The 18,438-nt window shown below is 36.0% G+C and overlaps 1 protein-coding gene across 4 annotated transcripts in view; it reads right to left on the minus strand.

Moving 5' to 3' along the window:
* DPP10 (dipeptidyl peptidase like 10) overlaps positions 1–18,438 on the minus strand; it is a 1,417,029-nt gene that overhangs the window by 294,465 nt on the left and 1,104,126 nt on the right. For all 4 annotated transcript variants that reach the window (XM_027590078.2, XM_027590077.2, XM_027590079.2 and 1 more), the window contains exon 5: positions 6,117–6,191. In XM_027590078.2, the coding sequence (XP_027445879.1) occupies positions 6,117–6,191 (75 nt within the window). The remainder of the gene's footprint in view (positions 1–6,116; positions 6,192–18,438) is intronic.

Raw genomic sequence — 18,438 nt, forward strand, 5'->3', positions numbered from 1 at the left:
TGGAAAATTGCTGGTTTATATTTTACACTACTTATTTATAATGAAGATCTTGATACAGAATTTTCAAAAACTGTCCATAAACCTATGTTAGTAATCATACTTGCTTTATGACTTTGGACACTATAATTGCAGATCACTGAAGTATTTATCAAAATAGTATAGTTAACATGAAAAAGGCTAAGGAAAAAGAATCATACTCTTCATACTTCAGACACAAAGACTGTGTCAAGTCAAGCTCTGAATAAAGCATTTCAACACTGGGTAACCTACAGATTCATGCTTCAATAATGGAAGCCCACAGGTAACACACAGAAGGATTCAACTGTTGACCTATTAAAAAAAAAAAAAAAAACCTTCTAAATTTGTCCTATGCTAAATTGACATTTGACTCAGATTGAGGACACGGTCAGGGAGAAAAGGCTAAATCAGCACTCTCAAGCAAGCTACCCTGACACCAAATCCAAAACCAAAACAAAAAATAGTGCTAGATCCTTCACATTGCTCTCTCACAGAATCCTTAAAGGCAGAATTACTATCACATGACTTTCCCTTTATATCAGATAATTATTCGAGATAGTAAGTTTAAGAAGTATTCATCTTTTCTTCCTCTTCATTACAGCAATGGGGAAACAGAGGCTGAGGACACGTGGGTACCCGTGAGTCAGGTTACATCTTTCAACTGGGCCGTGTGGCAGCATCAAAATATTCATCAAAAATATTCCTTTGTGGTCTTCCCAGGTGACCATTACTATGTTCACTTATATAAAAGGTAGGTATTTCCCATTATTATGATCTTTTAGGAAGATTGGTTTTAATCACCACCCTAAACAGTTGAAAATAAAATGAAATAAATATATATGGATAAAAACCTATAAAAAAGGGGAAAAAGTACAATGATATATTTCCATAGTGGTGGAAATGTTTCTAAGCCTAGAGACCAAAGAAAACACAGCAAAGTAAAAGATGAATTTTATCACAGAATTCAAACTTTCTCTTAAAAAAAAATTAAATCCAAAAAATAGGTATAATTAAAAAGATAATAAAAGTAATAATTGAATTACACAAATGTATGTTTTAAAAAATATACAAAGACTACAAAAGATAAAGGAATTTTATATATAAATATATTATTCACAATAAAACTAATAAATCTGAAGATATGTGCTGGGAAAGTTAATCAAACCATAAAAACAATTAAATCTTTCCATATTTAACAACATGGATGGGCCTTGAGAGCATTATTCTAAGTTAAATAAGAGAAAGATAAATTCCATATAATCTCTCTTATACATAGAATATTAAAAAGTTAATTAAAAACTAAGCTCATATACAGAGAATATATTAGTATTTGCTAGAGATGGGGTTGGGAAGTGTGTGAAATGCGTGAACTGTTTTTATTTTTTGTTTCCATTGCTTAAATAAATTGAATTAAGGGGCACATCAGGTGGCATAGTCAGTTGTATCTGACTCTTGGTTTTAGCTCTGGTCCTGATCTCAGGGTCATGAGATAGAGCCCCAACTCGGGCTTCATGCTTAGTGTAGACTCTCCTTAAGATTCTCTCTCTCCCTCTCCTTCTGCCCCTCCTCCCTCAAATAAATAAATAAATCTTTAAAAAAATAAATAGAATTGAAAAAAGTTCTGTGAAGGTAACAGGTAACCTTTTTTTTTTTTTTTTTAAGAGAGCTAGCACAAGGAGAGGGGGATGGAGTGGGGTAGGGAGAAGGAGAGAGAGAATCTTAAGCAGGCTTCATGCCCAGCACAGAGCCTGGGAAAAAGTAATTATTAACTTGATAATCTACTATCTACTAATCAAATACATGCACACATTCTCTCTATCACACACAGACACACACACACGTACACCGTCAGTATTAGTTTTATATTACTATGCAGTAAATTGCCTCAAACTGAGTGACTTTTTAAAAAGCATTTATTGTGCTCAGTTTCTATGTAATGGAATTTGGAATTGGCTTGGCTGGGTGGTTCTGGCTCAGGATTTCTCATGAAGTTGCAGTCAGCTATTAGCTGGGGACAGCTTAACTGAGGTTGAAGAGTACACTTCCAAGGTCCATCACTCACATGGATGGCAAATTGGTGCTGACTGTTGATATGAGGCTTCAGGTTTGTCCCTGATGATCTTTCTGAAATGCTGCTTGAGTGTCCTTACAACATGGTACCTGGATTTCCCCAGAATGAGTAATACAGAAGATAAAGGCAGAAACTTAAATGCCTCATATGATCCTTCCTTAGAAGTTACCTGTAAGGGGCACGTGAGTGGGTCAGTCAGTTAAGTGTCTGACTCTTGATTTCTGCTCAGGTCATGATTTCAGGGTCATAACTAGATAGAGGTGGTAGCTGCACAGCATTGTGAATGTACTAAATGCCACTGAATTGTACACTTTAAGGCAGCTTATTTGGTATTAACTATTATGAATTTCAGTTCAATTAAATAATGCTATATACTTTGATTCAGAAATTCCAGTTATGTAAATGTGTCCTATAGAAATATTAAATTCAGTAAAAAGGGAATATACTAAAAATATTTTCAAAATATTTTAAAACATGAAGACAACTAAGGTACAATAATAAGGATAATCTGTGCGTTGTTGGAATCTAGCCTTTGATTATATTTCTCTGGTTCAGCTCATCTGTCTTATAATGAAAAAAAAGACAGGGCACCTGGGTGGCTCAGTCAGTTAAGCGACTGCCTTCGGCTCAGGTCATGATCCTGGAGTCCCGGGATCGAGTCCTGCATCGGGCTCCCTGCTCGGCAGGGAGTCTGCTTCTCCCTCTGACCCTCCCCTCTCTCATGCGCTCTCTCTCTGTCTCTCATTCTCTCTCTCAAATAAATAAATAAAATCTTTAAAAAAAAAAAGACAAAATATTGTATAAGAATTTGTTAGTGTGTGGCTATCACTTCCTACCTGAAAAATCTTGGATAAATTTCTAAATTTTTTTTAAAGATTTTATTTATTTATTTGTCAGAGAGGGAGAGACAGAAAAGCACAAGCAGGGGGAGTGTCAGGCAGAGGGAGAAGCAGGCTCCCCGCTGAGCAGGGAGCCCGATGTGGGACTTGAACCCAGGACCCTGGGATCATGACCTGAGCCGAAGGCAGACGCTTAACTGACTGAGCCACCCAGGCGTCCCTTGGATAAATTTCTAAATCATCAAATTCCACATTTTACAGCTTTTCTGAAATTAACTTTTCTTCTCTCTGAAATCAGCATAATAATGCCTGCCTAAAATAATGTTTAATATATGATAATTCCCATTTCCCTACTTTTACATATAAAAGTGAAAAGGAACAAAACACACCAAAGATAACTTTAGTGGATGTGTTTAGGTGGTTGGATTTTGTATGACTGTTTTTTCCCATCTTTGTTAATGGGCGTTATGCACATGCACACGCACACACAAACACATACAGACAGACACACACAGAGAGTAAAAATGGCATTTAACTACTCTAAAATCATCAAAGATCCCAAATGGCTATCTCAGTACAATCTATAAAGAATAAAATGGAATTCAAGTTCTTCTGTAATCTGAGCTCCATTAGGTATATAGGTTTATTTATTTATTTATTTTTTTGGTTATTTACCACTGAGCTAGATAGTCTGAACTAAGTGCTATTCCTCAAAGACTTAATGTTCCTTCCATGAAGCCCCGTGTTATCAGCCCACCTGGAATGCTTTTCTATTCATCTTTACCTGTCTGCTCTTCAAATTTCATTGTATGCTGGCTTTCCCAACATGATTATCTGAATGGAAATATTCTCTATTCCTTAATACACTCCTATAACAACTCACACAATGCTGTGTATAGTGGATATAAGTGTTTGTGTCATCTTGCCTCTATCTGATTGTGTTTCTTGAAGTAGATATGCGCACGCATACACACACACACACACCCCATGCATTATGTCTAGCTTGGCAGTTTGCACTGATATGTGATGAATAAATAAAAAGAAAAAAATAAACATGAACGAAGTAGTATAAGACTGTGAAATTTAGTTTATTTTTTACTTCTTAAAATAATAGCTTCCTCTCATTTCCAGAGATTGATGTGTCATAGAGTATCTTTATTTTTCCTTAAGAGAAGCAAAAATAAGAGATAGAATATTAAGATTGGTCCATAGGTATATGTTTCTGGTGTTCACTGTATTTTTTGATAAACTTGATGTATTTTGCTGAAATATCCAAAGTTATCCTAATTTTATACATCATATCCCAGAGTAGCAGAACCATTACACATGCCCAACATAGATGTATGAATGATCCAGCCTCCTGGTGCTTGTTATGGTTTGGTGTAGTCACTATTTTTTTTTTTTTTTTGGTCATTTTGATTGGTATGTAGTCATATGTCACTGGTGTTTCAATTTGTATTTACTGAATGGCTAATGACGTTGAACATAATCTTCATGAGCTTCATTTGAGATCTGTATGTCCTCTTCAATGAAATGTCTCATGTCTTTGCCCATTTTCTGATGGTATACCTGTTTTGTTTTTTGTAACTTGAGTTTTGAGAGTTTTTCTATATATTCTAGATATTAGTCCTTTGTTGAATATGGGAATAGCAAATACTTCCTCCCAGACTGTAGGGTGGATTTTCATCTTTTATAGGCCAATAGTTTTTTCTTGTCTATACTGTGACTTTGATATATAGTTTGAGAACTCTTTGCCTATTCCTACATACCACTGATTTTCTGCTATGTTTTGGGTTTTCTAAAAGTTTTGTAAATTTATATTTTCCATTTAAATCCATAATCCATTCTGAGTTTTTATATAGTGCCAGGCTTATATAAGTGTATTTTTTCTTCCACTGAATTACTTTTACACTTTTGTCAAAAATCAGTTAGGCATATTTGTATAGGTCTGTTTCCCAGTTCTCTACTTTGTTTCATTGATCTCTGTATCTATCCTGCTCATTCCACATAGTCTTGATTATTGTGGCTACTGAAACATGATTTTTCTTAGGTTCATTATCAGTTTAATACATATTTACAGTAAATTAAAAATCTTCAGATAGATAATATTATTTAAAAACTGGAAAACTGTGATATTGTTTATAAAACAAGTATTTTTCTTGCTATTACATGTGCTTTTCATAATCTCAATGAATAGAGATATTACAGAGCAAAGTTAAAGTAAAAAGGCTGAGATTTGTAACAGGAAAAGATGTCTTCCATTATAATCTCCCTGTTTTTTGCAGTGTGAATTATTTTAAATAAAAATATACAAATATGTCTAAAAATACAGCACATGTATACTCCAAAAGACGAAAGTCATTATTTAGAAGGTCCTCTGAGCTGTGAAATTTCATGTGCTCAAAGCCTTTCAATGCATATGAGGCCTCCTGTCTTAAGTCTATAAATTTTTATTGTCTTAAAGCACATAAAAATTTCTTGAATGATTTCCAATCATTTATTTTCCACAGAAACTCATCTGCTGAACTGCCTTTCAACATTTACTTTGCTTCTTAACAGTGCAAATTATATCTAAATACAAAACACTCAACAACCATACATACTGCTCTAATTGTGTGCTGTAGAGCTGACACAGAATAATGAAAGGCTAATTGCAATTAGAACATTTTATTTGTTCAGAACTGATTCCTTGGTGACCCACTTTCAGAATTTTCTATAACCACAAGGTTTATGCTCAAATACCACCAAAGAATCCACTGTCCATAACCTGAATCAATGTTTTCACCAGTTCCTTCCCATTATACACACTGCAGCTCAGGGCAGAGCTATCAGGAAACTCCTTCATCTATACATAAAAGAAACACTCACATTGTATTAAGGCTGTCCTGAAAATGGCAAAAGCCTCCATTTGTCAGATTTGCTAAACACCTGCCACACCCCCATCTAAACGAGACGGACTAGGACTAGCACACACACCTAGTAGACTGCGCCGGGTATTTGCTAGTCAGGTATGGAAGACAGGTCACTTTCTCCAAACCTCTCTCATGCAATATTGGTTATCAGTATCCCCCTGCAGCTATTGGATATGCCAATTTTTTTCTCGGTGAGTAGATGACCAAGTAAAACTATGACTTGTTACCTGAATGCACCACAAAGAAAAGTTTTTTCAAAGAAGATCACTACTTTACCTGTTTGACATCATATGCCAGAAGAACATATTTTAAATCTGGTGAAACTGAATGTTTTGATGCTTTGAAGGTTACCTAGAAATTTAAAAAAAAAAGGCAGTTATAAAAGCAGTGAAAAGCTTAATAACAGAGACATTAATATGCATTTGGGTATGTAGATATTTAAAAAGATCTCAGTTCTCATCACAACACAGTGAATGGTATAGGCATTTTCATTCTTACTATAAATATGCATATACATGTATATATGTATGTATGATTATTCAAATGGATATAAAAACTTAGAGACTATATTAGACATTTCCTTAAGAAGAAAATTTGTTAGCATATCTTTTTTACATGTTATCATTTAAAGACTATGTTAATATTTTTATTAAAAGAAAAGAAAGGCAAAAAATCACAACTTCACAGGTAAGCAAAATGCTTTTATATTTGCATGTTGAATTAAATTAAAAAAAGAAACAGTAACATGCTGTGATGTCATGATTTTTTGCCTTTGTACTTTTGTTTTCTTATAGGTTGCATACTTGTATTTAAAAGAAGATACTTAAAGACAGAGTCTCTTTAGAGGATACTCCAATAAAATTAATTAAAACACAAATAACTGATTATACTTGATTATAACTATACTGTACTTGCTTAATTTTGATCCTATAATTCTATCATTGAATAGACCTAATGTCAGAAAGAATTGAAAATAAAGTGAAAGAGAAATACATTGAGGGTGGAGAAATAATTTTATTTGAAATAAAGATTATATTTAATTTCAGATCTAAAGAGAAGGCAAACAAGTTTAGTTAATGCATCAACAGCCTATAAAATACAAACAAAAGATAAAATGGACTGTATATGCATTATAGGCAAACTAGTCTGTATGGGTTTTGGAGAGAAATACATATGTAAATAATTTCATACACCTTACACCAGGCCAATTTCTGTAAGACTGTTGTCTGTGAACAATGAAAAAGGGTGAAGTAAGGGTTTTTATACTTAGAAACCCCCAAAACACAATGGAAAAAACAAGAAACTCAGACTAATTAATATTTGAAGGAAGCTTGTGTGGTATAATAAAAAATATATATATTTAGTCTTTTTCTCTGATTCCTTGCATAAAGCTCCTAAAATGCTTGGGATTTTCTGAGTGATAAGAGTGTCATTTTTTATTAATTAATTAAATTAGTTCCCTTTGACCATACCTGGTTTATGCCAGTGAGATGACTCAAGGGGTAGAGGTGGGGGGAGGATGGTTAGACAGCTTCTGGAGGGAGGCTACCCACCAAAGGAATCAACCACCTGATTAAAGAATTAGAACTTTCCACCATAACTGGAGTTCAGGGTGGATAGAGAGATGGAAGATGGAGTTCAGTTACATGGCCAATGATGTAGTTAATCATGCCTACGTAATGAGACCTCAATAAAAATCTGTGAATGATGAAGTTTGGAGGTACTTCCTTGTTAGTAAACATATTGACATACCAGGAGGATGGCACCTCCCAACTCCACAGAGACAGAGACTATGCTCGGACCCTTCTGGACTTGCCCTATTTACCAGTTCATCTCGCTCTTCATTTGTAGCTTCTAAAACAAGCCAGTAATCATAAGTATAGCACTTTCTGTATCTTTCTAGCAAATTATCAAACCTGAAGGGAGATTGTGGGAACCACCAAATGTACAGCCAAGTTAGACTGAGATGCAGGTAGCCTGGAGACTTGGGACAGATGCAGGTGGCATTTGAACAGGGGCAGTCACCGAGTCCTTAACCTGGAGGGTCTATACTAATTCTGGTTAGTCAGAATTGAATAGACTTGCAGGATACCCAGGTGGAATCAGAAAATTGTACTGGAATAACACAGTTAATCTCTGAGCCAGAAAGGCAAGAGAATGGAGTGGTCTGGAAGAAAATACTGTTATATGGCAATGCTAAGATTTGGAGGTTTTGCCTACATACATCTATCTTATACAGCTTTTGTATAAGACACTTTAGGAGAAGGTCAGAATAATCATTGGCAGTAATTCATCTCAAAGATTTTAGTTTTAATTTTTTAAAAATCCATTTCAATAACAATGGAAATAAGCAATGATAACAAGAGAGCTACCATTCATCTATCATCAGCTCTGTAAATTGCTTATAATTTTGTAGTTCTCAATAGTTCTCAACCCTTCTCATGATAAATATTGACACAGGTACCCTCTTCCTTATTCTTCCTTTTTCTGTATGGAAACCCAATGGAAGTTGGTCCGCGCAGAATTTTTTAAAAAAGATTTATTTATTTTTATTTTAGAGAGAGAGAGAGAAAATGAGCAGGGATGGGGCTAGTGAGGGGCAGAGGGAGGAGAGAATCCTCAAGCAGACTCCCTACTGAGCATGGAGCTGGATGCAGGGCTTAGTCTCAGGACCCTGAGATCATGACCTGAGCCGAAATCAACAGGTGGATGCTTAACTGACTGAGCCACCCAGGTGCCCCCTAGTCTGCACAGAATTTGGGTGACAATGAGAAAACAAGGTCTCATGTCTCTCAACATTACACTATCAAGGGGGGTACTGTAACACAGTAAGGGGAGGTTTACTGTTATTTAAAAATTGGTCAAGAAGATGAGCACACATAACAAAAGAATATAGGAGAAACTCCTTTAACAAACCCTGCATTATCTCACCAGCAGGAGTTCCTTTCTTTATGTTTTGGAAGAGCACTTCCCCATCTGAATTATTTAAAGAACATCTCACCTCCCTAGTCCCATCCACTCTCACGTGACGTCTCGTTCCTCACACAAATTAACTTCACACGTTCACAGGTGTGTCTGTACCTCCGGTAACAACATTTGAGTATCTTTTACGGTTCCTGCAATTATCCAGTCTGGCACTTTATTAATTATCACTATACTGCCTCCAGCTTATGCAGCACACAAACTGGGAAACTTCCCAAATACCTTCTCAGGGGCCCAAGCTGCTGAACCTTCTCTGAATTTAGAGAGCTGTGTGCAGGTCACTGATGCTGCAAAGTGACTTGTTGATGGTACATGTAACTTAGTGAAGGGACATCAGAAGTCTCGGAAAAATCCCCTCAACATAGCCTTTAAAGTTATCATCTGTTGCATCCGGGAGATTCATTCTTTCTGGCAGCTACAGGAGACCCCTTGATTTACACTGACCCTAATTATAGACATTAGTATAGTTCTGGTTGAGACTCAACTTGATATGACTTTAAATTAGTGTTTTGAAAAGTTTATTATTGCCAATAATGCTATTATGTTACCTACATATTTAATAAATTACTATTGAAATAAAAGGATGCAGAAATAGTTTCTATGTGTGTTTATTAGGATTATTTAACAATAATGCCTACCAGAGCATTTTTCTGACACCGGACATGGCACAAAAGACATTAAAATACATGAATCCTGCCCTCTAGGAACATTCAACTAAAGCCAAGCGAGGCAGGATAAACAGGAAAATAATCATGCACATGCTTAACTAAACCAATTAAATGAGGAAGACAAGACATTTGATCAAGTTGAGAAAAAAAAAAATGCATTCTTCCAGGCAGCTTGCAAAGATTTTGTTATACCTCATCTGTATGTATCATTCGGTTCTACCAAAATGCATTTATTGAACATTCACAATATGACAAGTACCATAGTAGACACTGAGAGTGCTATAAGGTTGAGAAACCAAGTTCACTAGAATCATTTCCATCCCATATTGGCAAGATAAGACAAGCACTATGTTTCTCTTTGGTCCATGGTAGAGTGGGAGTCTCCAACCTAAATGCCAAAAGGGACTGGGTATGGAGTGGCAGAATTAAACTTTATGGGTAAAATGAGGTTCAGACTGTCTAAAAGGGACAATAGTCCCTTAGCTTCAAATAAGCATTATCTTATAGGAAAGTGGATACAGTATTCTAGTGTTCTAAATTTTTTTCAAGATCAGCTAGAAATCAAGATTTTAATTTACAATCTTATGAGTTTTAACTATAGCCCAATACTTTTAAATATATTTATTAGGCATCAATTTCTGCCTGGGGGCTACCAGTTTGCTAATTTTTGGTAAAGTAATAACTGCCATAAAGATAAAGGAAGGGAAAGAAGAAAATGCGATGAGATTTAAAGCACAGAATGGTGGGGCACCTGGGTGGCTCCGTCGGTTAAGCATTTGACTCTAGGTTTCACCTCAGGTCATGATCTCAGCATCTTGAGATCAAGCCCAGCACAGGGCTTTGCACTCAGCAAAGAGTCTGCTTCAGATTGTCTCTCTCTCCCTCTAATCCTCCCCTCACTCACTCTCCCATGCTCTCTCTCTCAAATAAGTTAAATGAATTCTTAAAAGAAAGAACAGAGTGGTATCTTTTTCATATATTTTGTGGTAATGTAAGTGAAAAATTCATGATCCAGTGTTTTCCAGATAAATGAAATTATAGACTATGTTATTAGAATAATCTTAACAAAAGCACAAGAAGCTTAAAGAGATTACTGGAAAGGTGGGGGCTAGCCCCATGGATTATTGCTATTATTAATGCATGTACTATTACTAATGTGAATATAGCAGAGCTGATCACTGTTTTCATGAATGGTCAAGTTTATAGCCAAAAAAAAAAGGCAACAAAATCAGATTTGAATTTAGAGCAACTACTCCGCCAGTGGGTAAAAAATGACTTGGATCTGATGACAACTTGAGGTCATTAGATCTGGTAAGAAGCTCTGAAGACACTTTGGGCAAGCGATGCCAAGAAGTTAAGGATGAAACAAGGGCATAGAGAGGAAGGGACACATGCAAGGGAGACGGTTGATAAAAACAAAAGAATTTAATGATTAGGTCTAAACACTGAGAAACAAGGACGTATACAAAACAATTTCGTGTTTCAAGTTTCTATCACTGGTTGAATGTTGCTATTTCAACTTAAATTGGGAAAGATAAAAAAATGCATATTTTGAGGAAAGTTTGAAACATGTCATTTTTAGATGTGTTATGGTTATAGCCCTTTTAGAATATCCAACAGGAAATGTTTAAGATTTTTATAAAAGCCTCGAGTTTAAGAGATATATCTAGGATCTGCCTTATTAATCAGTTATATAGAGCTTTAAAGTTTATATTCCATGCAAATCCACCCCCATCAAAGAAAAGGGACAAAATCCCCAAAACAGCATAGCATGCTCTACTAGGGATGGATCAGTAACAATGCAGGTATTACAAGTATTGTTTACTAATACTTTTATTCTTTAAATGTGCATGTTTTGTTTTATACTTTTGTTCAACCTGCCCCACTTGTTGTAATACTTTCACGACTTTATCTGCTCCCTATTCAAATTGTATTTCTCTAAAATATTCTAATTCTCCCTCTTAAAACTTTCCTGTCCTTTTCAGCTCAAGTGATTCATCTGACCTTATATGTATGTAATTATATGTGCAGTTCATCTAGTCATTGATCACTGTTTCATGATTGCTCTTCTAGGGTGTTTGCAACTGCAATTTACATCTTTTATTGCTACAGTAATGCCCCTATTAAGAGGCTCCACTGTAATGATTCACTCTTGTCAGAAACATTGTAACTAGAGGTAGAAATAAGATAATGATAGTGTTCCAAGATGTCAGATACTGAAGATCGTGGCAAGAAATCATTAAATACAAACTTAAATGTCAGAAGTGCCAGAAAATATAAAACATGCATTTAGATGACTTGAGGCTGAGAAAGGATGGAATGAGAGGAGGAGAATCAGAGATGGTGTTAAAATTAGCACATACTGGTAAGAAGGATTGGGTTGCCTTAAGATTGAGATATGACAGAAGCATGAGAACTGTCCAGTTTGGGTGAGTATTGTTCTCGTTCTTGTAAAAAGCTGGTGATAAAAGTATTTATAGGCACCTCTGCTTACAAAAATAAATAAATAAAACAGAAACAAAAAACAAAAAACAATTGGCCCAGGAACTTGAGCTGGATAATGCTCTAAGCCTTAAAATGTAGGTGGGTATATTTTTAACAGATGGAGAATGATGAAAACAGGATGGTAAGTCTCTGTGGGCCCTATGATCTTTCCCTTCCTGCTCCCTGCACCTCCAACCTACCAAACTCCCTACAGACTACAGACACACAAACACATTCACATACACACACACACCCCCCTTATGTTTAATTAATTTGGGCCATAACTTCCCTCATTACCCAATATCATTTTTAGGGTATTGATACCTGACAAAAATGTTTAGAAAAATCATCTCTTATTCTAGAAAAATAAAATCTTAATCTTTCAAATACATGATGAAGCATATGATATGAATAAGTTTCTTTAACACTGCCGTCCTCAAAGGACCATTAAATATACATGATGAAGGGTTTTAGAAAACAGTTGACCTTAAATGGATGGAGGGAGAAAAATGGCCACTATGCAGTTAACTGACTGATACAGGGGAAAAGAAGATCGAGGAAGGCCAGAAAAGAAGGCAAACCCAGATGCAGTCCATGGTATGATGCTAAGAATGGGCTCTCCTTCTCTGCCTGGCTTCAAATGAAATGAACGAGGAAGAGGCAAATAGCTTATTTTTTATCTTGTAGCTCCAAACAAAGCCATGATTTGTTTTTATAGCCATAAATTAGTCTATAGCCAAGGAACTTTAAAATCAAATATTTTATTGTGTATTTTTCCACATTCTCCTTTCTTAGCTACCCAATTAGTTAGTATAGTATTTGAATTATATTTCTTTGTGATATCCATGGTATCCATGTTGCATAAACATAACAGATGGTCTCTTTCTTTTTTTCTTAGAACCATGTATCTTACTGATACTAGAATATTTGGTAAAATTACTAAATGCAGAAAATGCCATGGTACAAGTAGGTAGTTTTTAAGACTATTGAATTAGTACCTATTAAGTCCTGTAGAGTACCTCACATATATATTTATTGCTCAATTAAACAGCCAAATTAGTATTTATTGATTTGGATCACAGACCACACACTAAAACATTTAAAAAACATTTTTATTTTTAATAAGATGGTGAAAACTAAGGGTCTCTGAATTCTATTAATAACTTAAAAAAACAGGGCAGACAAGGTGACTTTGAGGAAAAGAGTGTCAATACTCTTCCTCCCAAAAATCAATAAATTAGAAAAGCTTTGGCTGGAGAAAGAAGGAAAGGGATATTGTAACATGTATGTATATAAATTATTTCTTTGAAGTTCAGTTTGTGTTATTCTACTGACCCTTCAAATTGTCTAAGGCTTAATGATTAGGGCTATTCATATTTTGAACATATTTTTCCTTTAAGGGGTTACATTCAGGTACCACTGGACTATAGAGCATATAGAGCAATGGAAGACATGCAGATGGCCTGCAGACCCATGAAAAGATGCTCAACATCACACATCATCATGGAAATGCAAATCAAAACCACAATGAGATATCACTTTACACCTATCAAAATGGCTAGTATCAAAAAGGCAAGAAATAATAAGTGTTAGTAAGGACATGGAGTAAAAAAAACCCACATGCTCTGTTGATGGGAATATACAGGGAGGAGCCACTATGGAACACAGTATAGATGTTGGTCAAAAAAATTAAAAATAGAAATACCATACAATTCAGTAACTCCACTACTGAGTATTCACTCAAAGGAAATTAAAACACTAATTTGAAAAGATACATGAACCTGTATGCTTATTTACAGTAGCTACAATACGGAAGCAACCAAGCGTCCACAATAAATGAATGGATAAAGAAGATGTGGCATAAGTGTATGTATGAATGTACACACGCATGCGCACATGAACACACACCCCGGAACATTACTTAGCCATAAAGAAGAATGTGATCTTGCCATTTGTGACAACATGGATGGACCTAGAAGATATTATGCTAAAATGAGTGAGGTCAGACTGAGAGGGACAAACACAATATGATTTTACTTATATGAGGAATCTAAAAAAAAAAACCACACCAAAATGAATGAACAAAAAGCAGAAACAAATCCATAAATACTGAGAATAAACTCATGATTGCCGGGAGGGGGGCTGAGTGAAGGGAAGTGGGAGGTACAGGCTTCCAGTTATGGAATGAATTAAGTCCTGGGGATGACAGGCACAGCATACGGAATATACTCAATGGTATTGTAACAACAAGGTATGATGACAGATGGTAGCTACACTTGTGGTCAGCATAGCATAACCTATAGAATTGTTGAATCACTAGGTTATACATCTGAAACTAATGTAACACTGTGTGTCAACTACTCTTCAACTGAAAAAAAAAAAAGAAGAGAGCATATAGAAAGATATGAAAAGATATGGAAGTCCTAAAAATAATCACATCAGAATTTCTAGATGAGTTTTCCACATCATAGCCTAATACATGTTCAACAGAATGCTTTTAAGATCAGATGGGTGGACTAGAGCTCTGCAGCAGCAAATTGCTTCAGTCTATTCTTGCTGAAATACTCCATCAGGTAAATATTAGAGAATATGATTTCACAGACCTAGTTAATAGGGTTATTATTTTATTTTATTTTTAAAGATTTTATTTATTTATTTGAGACAGAGAGAGAGAGAGAATGAGCATAAGCAGCAGGGAGGTGGGGGGGAGGCAGAGGGAGAGGGAGAAGCAGACTTCCCACTGAGCAAGGAGCCTGATATGGGGCTCAATCCCAGGACCCTGAGATCAAGACCTGAGCCAAAGGCAGACACTCAACAGACTGAGCCACCCAGGTTCCCTAGAGTTAATATTTTAAAATATGACATGTACATTTCAGGTATTTAGGTTAGTCATATGATTTTATTTCTGCCATACGCAAGAAGATGGCTCCTGAGAGCTTGGCAATTTCCCTATTTTTAAAAAAGAAAGGAAAACATAATGAGCAATATTGCTTTGTTAAAAAAAAAAGTTTTAACCTGCCTGACTCTACCTTGAAAATGAAAGAGAAATGGGGAAGTATTAGTGCTTTAAAAAGTAAATTTTCTTAAGAGCTCATCATTTTTTCTTATGGATGAAAGGCCCATTTAAGTGCATATGACATCAAAAATTTAGCACTGCCATTAATAATCCCAAATAAAAAGAGAGAGGGCAAGTTACTAACTAAAAAGAAAATTGTTTGTTTCAGATTTGGTATATTCTTGTATATTCCTCTTTAATATTATGTTTGATATCTACTTCCCCCTATTTTCTATCTTTGGTGAAATTATCATATATAGAGTATAATATTTATACTCTATAGACGTTGTTTTCATTTTAATGGGTCTTGGGTGCACAGAATTAGATTAATCATAACTTTTCTATCATATGTGATTCATGATAAATTTGACAAATAAAAATACAGGATATCAACAAATGTATTGTAATATATAAAAAATAATGATAAACCATATAACCATGAAAATAACATGAAAAGATGGAATATCTTAGAAGAGTCATGAAAATAAGTGAACTACAGCTAAATGCAAATATGCATGAATCAGTAAAAGAATGCTGAGTGATAAAGGGAAGTTTAAGAAGTCATGGGCTGCCTGATTCCTCTATTAAGAGTTCAAAGCCAATTAAGACTAAATAATATGTCACTCAGCAAACACAAATACACATACAAACTGAGTAAGATATTCATCAGAAACCCAAAGATGTAAAAATAATTTCCAGAGAGAATTAGTTTAAAAGTTGTCATTTACAAAATTGCACTTTAAGGGTCCATAGCTAAAAGTCATTTTTTTAAAAATTTTTTATTGTTATGTTAATCACCATAAATTACATCATTAGTTCTTGATGTAGTGTTCCATGATTCATTGTTTGTGCATAACACCCAGTGCTCCACGCAGACTGTGCCCTCTTTAATACTCATCACGAGGCTACTACATCACCCCACCCTCTTCCCCTCTAGAACCCTCAGTTTGTTTTTCAGAGTCCATCGTCTCTCATGGTTCCTCTTCCCCTCCAACTTACTCCCCCTTCATTCTTCCCCTCCTGCTATCTTCTTCTTTTTCTTTTTTCTTAACATATATTGCATTATTCTTTCAGAAGTACAGATCTGTGATTCACAGTCTTGTACAATTCACATCGCTCACCACAGCACATACCCGATCCAATGTCTAACACCCAGCCACCCATCCATCCCACCCCCCACCACTCCAGCAACCCTCAGTTTGCTTCCTGAGATTAAGAATTCCTCACATTAGTGAGGTCATATGATACATGTCTTTCTCTGATTGACTTATTTCACTCAGCATAACACCCTCCAGTTCCATCCATGTCGTTGCAAATGGCAAGATCTCATTCCTTTTGATGGCTGCATAATATTCCATTGTGCACATATACCACTTCTTCTTTATCCATTCATCCATCAATGGACATCTTAGCTCTTTCCACAGGTTGGCTATTGTGGACATTGCTGCTATAAACATTGGGGCGCACGTACCCCTTCAGATGCCTACATTTGTAACTTTGGGGTAAAAACCCAGTACTGCAATTGCTGGATCATAGGGTAGCTCTATTTTCAACTGTTTGAGGAACCTCCATACTGTTTTCCAGAGTGGCTGCACCAGCTTGCATTCCCACCAACAGTGTAGGTGGGTTCCCCTTTCTCCGCATCCCCGCCAACATCTGTCATTTCCTGACTTGTTAATTTTAGCCATTCTGACTGGTGTGACGTGGTATCCCATTGAGGTTTTGATTTGGATTTCCCTGATGCCGAGCGATGTTGAGCACTTTTTCATGTGTCTGCTGGCCATTTGGATGTCTTCTTTGGAAAAATGTCTGTTCATGTCTTCTGCCCATTTCTTGATTGGATTATTTGTTCTTTGGGTGTTGAGTGTGATAAGTTCTTTATAGATTTTGGATACTAGCCCTTTCTGTGATATGTCATTTGCAAATATCTTCTCCCATTCTGTCGGTTGTCTTTTGGTTGTGTGGACTATTTCTTTTGCTGTGAAAAAGCTTTTTATCTCAATGAAATCCCAATAGTTCATTTTTGCCCTTGCTTCCCTTGCCTTTGGCGATGTTTCTAAGAAGTTGCTGGGACTGAGGTCGAAGAGGTTGCTGCCTGTGTTCTCCTTTAGGATTTTGATGGACTCCTGTCTCATGTTTAGGTCTTTCAACCATTTTGAGTCTATTTTTGTGTGTGGTGTAAGGAAATGGTCCAGTTTCATTCTTCTGCATGTGGCTGTCCAATTTTGTCAAAGATAAGTTGACCACAGAGTTGAGGGTCCATTTCTGGGCTCTCGATTCTGTTCCATCGATCTATGTGTCTGTTTTTGTGCCAGTACCATACTGTCTTCATGATGACAGCTTTGTAATAGAGCGGGAAGTCTGGAATTGTGATGCCGCCAGCTTTGCTTTTCTTTTTCAATATTCCTCTGGCTATTCAGGGTCTCTTCTGGTTCCATACACATTTTAGATTATTTGTTCCATTTCTTTGAAAAGAGGGGATGGTATTTTGATGGGGATTGCATTCAAGGTGTAGATTGCTCTCCGTATCATTGACCCCTTCACAATGTTTGTTCTTCCAATCCATGAGCATGGAACGGTTTTCCATTTCTTCGTGTCTTTATCAATTTCTTTCATGAGTATTTTATACTTTTCTGAGTACAGATCCCTTCCCTATTTGGTTAAATTTATTCCTAGGTATCTTATTGTTTTGGGTGCAATTGTAAATGGGATCGACTCCTTGATTTATCTCTCTTCTGTCTTGTTGCTGGTATATAGGAATGCCACTGATTTCTGTGCATTAATTTTATATCCTGCTACTTCACTGAATTCCTGTATGAGTTCTGGCAGTTTTGGGGTGGAGTCTTTGGGTTTTCCACATACAGTATCATAGCAACTGCAAAGAGTGAGAGTTTGACTTCCTCTTTGCGATTTGGATGGCTTTGATTTGTTTTTGTTGTCTGATTGCTGTGGCTAGGACTTCTAATACTATGTTGAATAGCAGTGGTGAGAGTGGACATCCCTGCCACGTTCCTGACCTTAGGGGAAAAGCTCTCAGCTTTTCCCCATTGAGAATGATATTCACTGTAGGTTTTTCATAGATGGCTTTTATGATATTGAGGTATGTACCCTCTATCCCTATACTCTGAAGAGTTTTGATCAAAAAAGGATGCTGTACTTTGTCAAATGCTTTTTCTCAGTCTATTCAGAGGATCATATGATTCTTGTTCTTTATTTTGTTAATGTATTGTATCACGTTGATTGATCTGCGGATGTTGAATCAGCCTTGCAGCCCAGGGACAAATCCCACTTGGTCGCGGTGAATAATCCATTTAATGTACTGTTGGATCCTATTGGCTAGTATTTTCGTGAGAATTTTTGCATCCATGTTCATCAAGGATATTGGTCTGTAATTCTCCGTTTTCATGGG

This window comes from Zalophus californianus, chromosome 3 (assembly GCF_009762305.2).
Source record: "Zalophus californianus isolate mZalCal1 chromosome 3, mZalCal1.pri.v2, whole genome shotgun sequence".
In the NCBI taxonomy this organism is placed as follows: Eukaryota; Metazoa; Chordata; class Mammalia; order Carnivora; family Otariidae; genus Zalophus; species Zalophus californianus.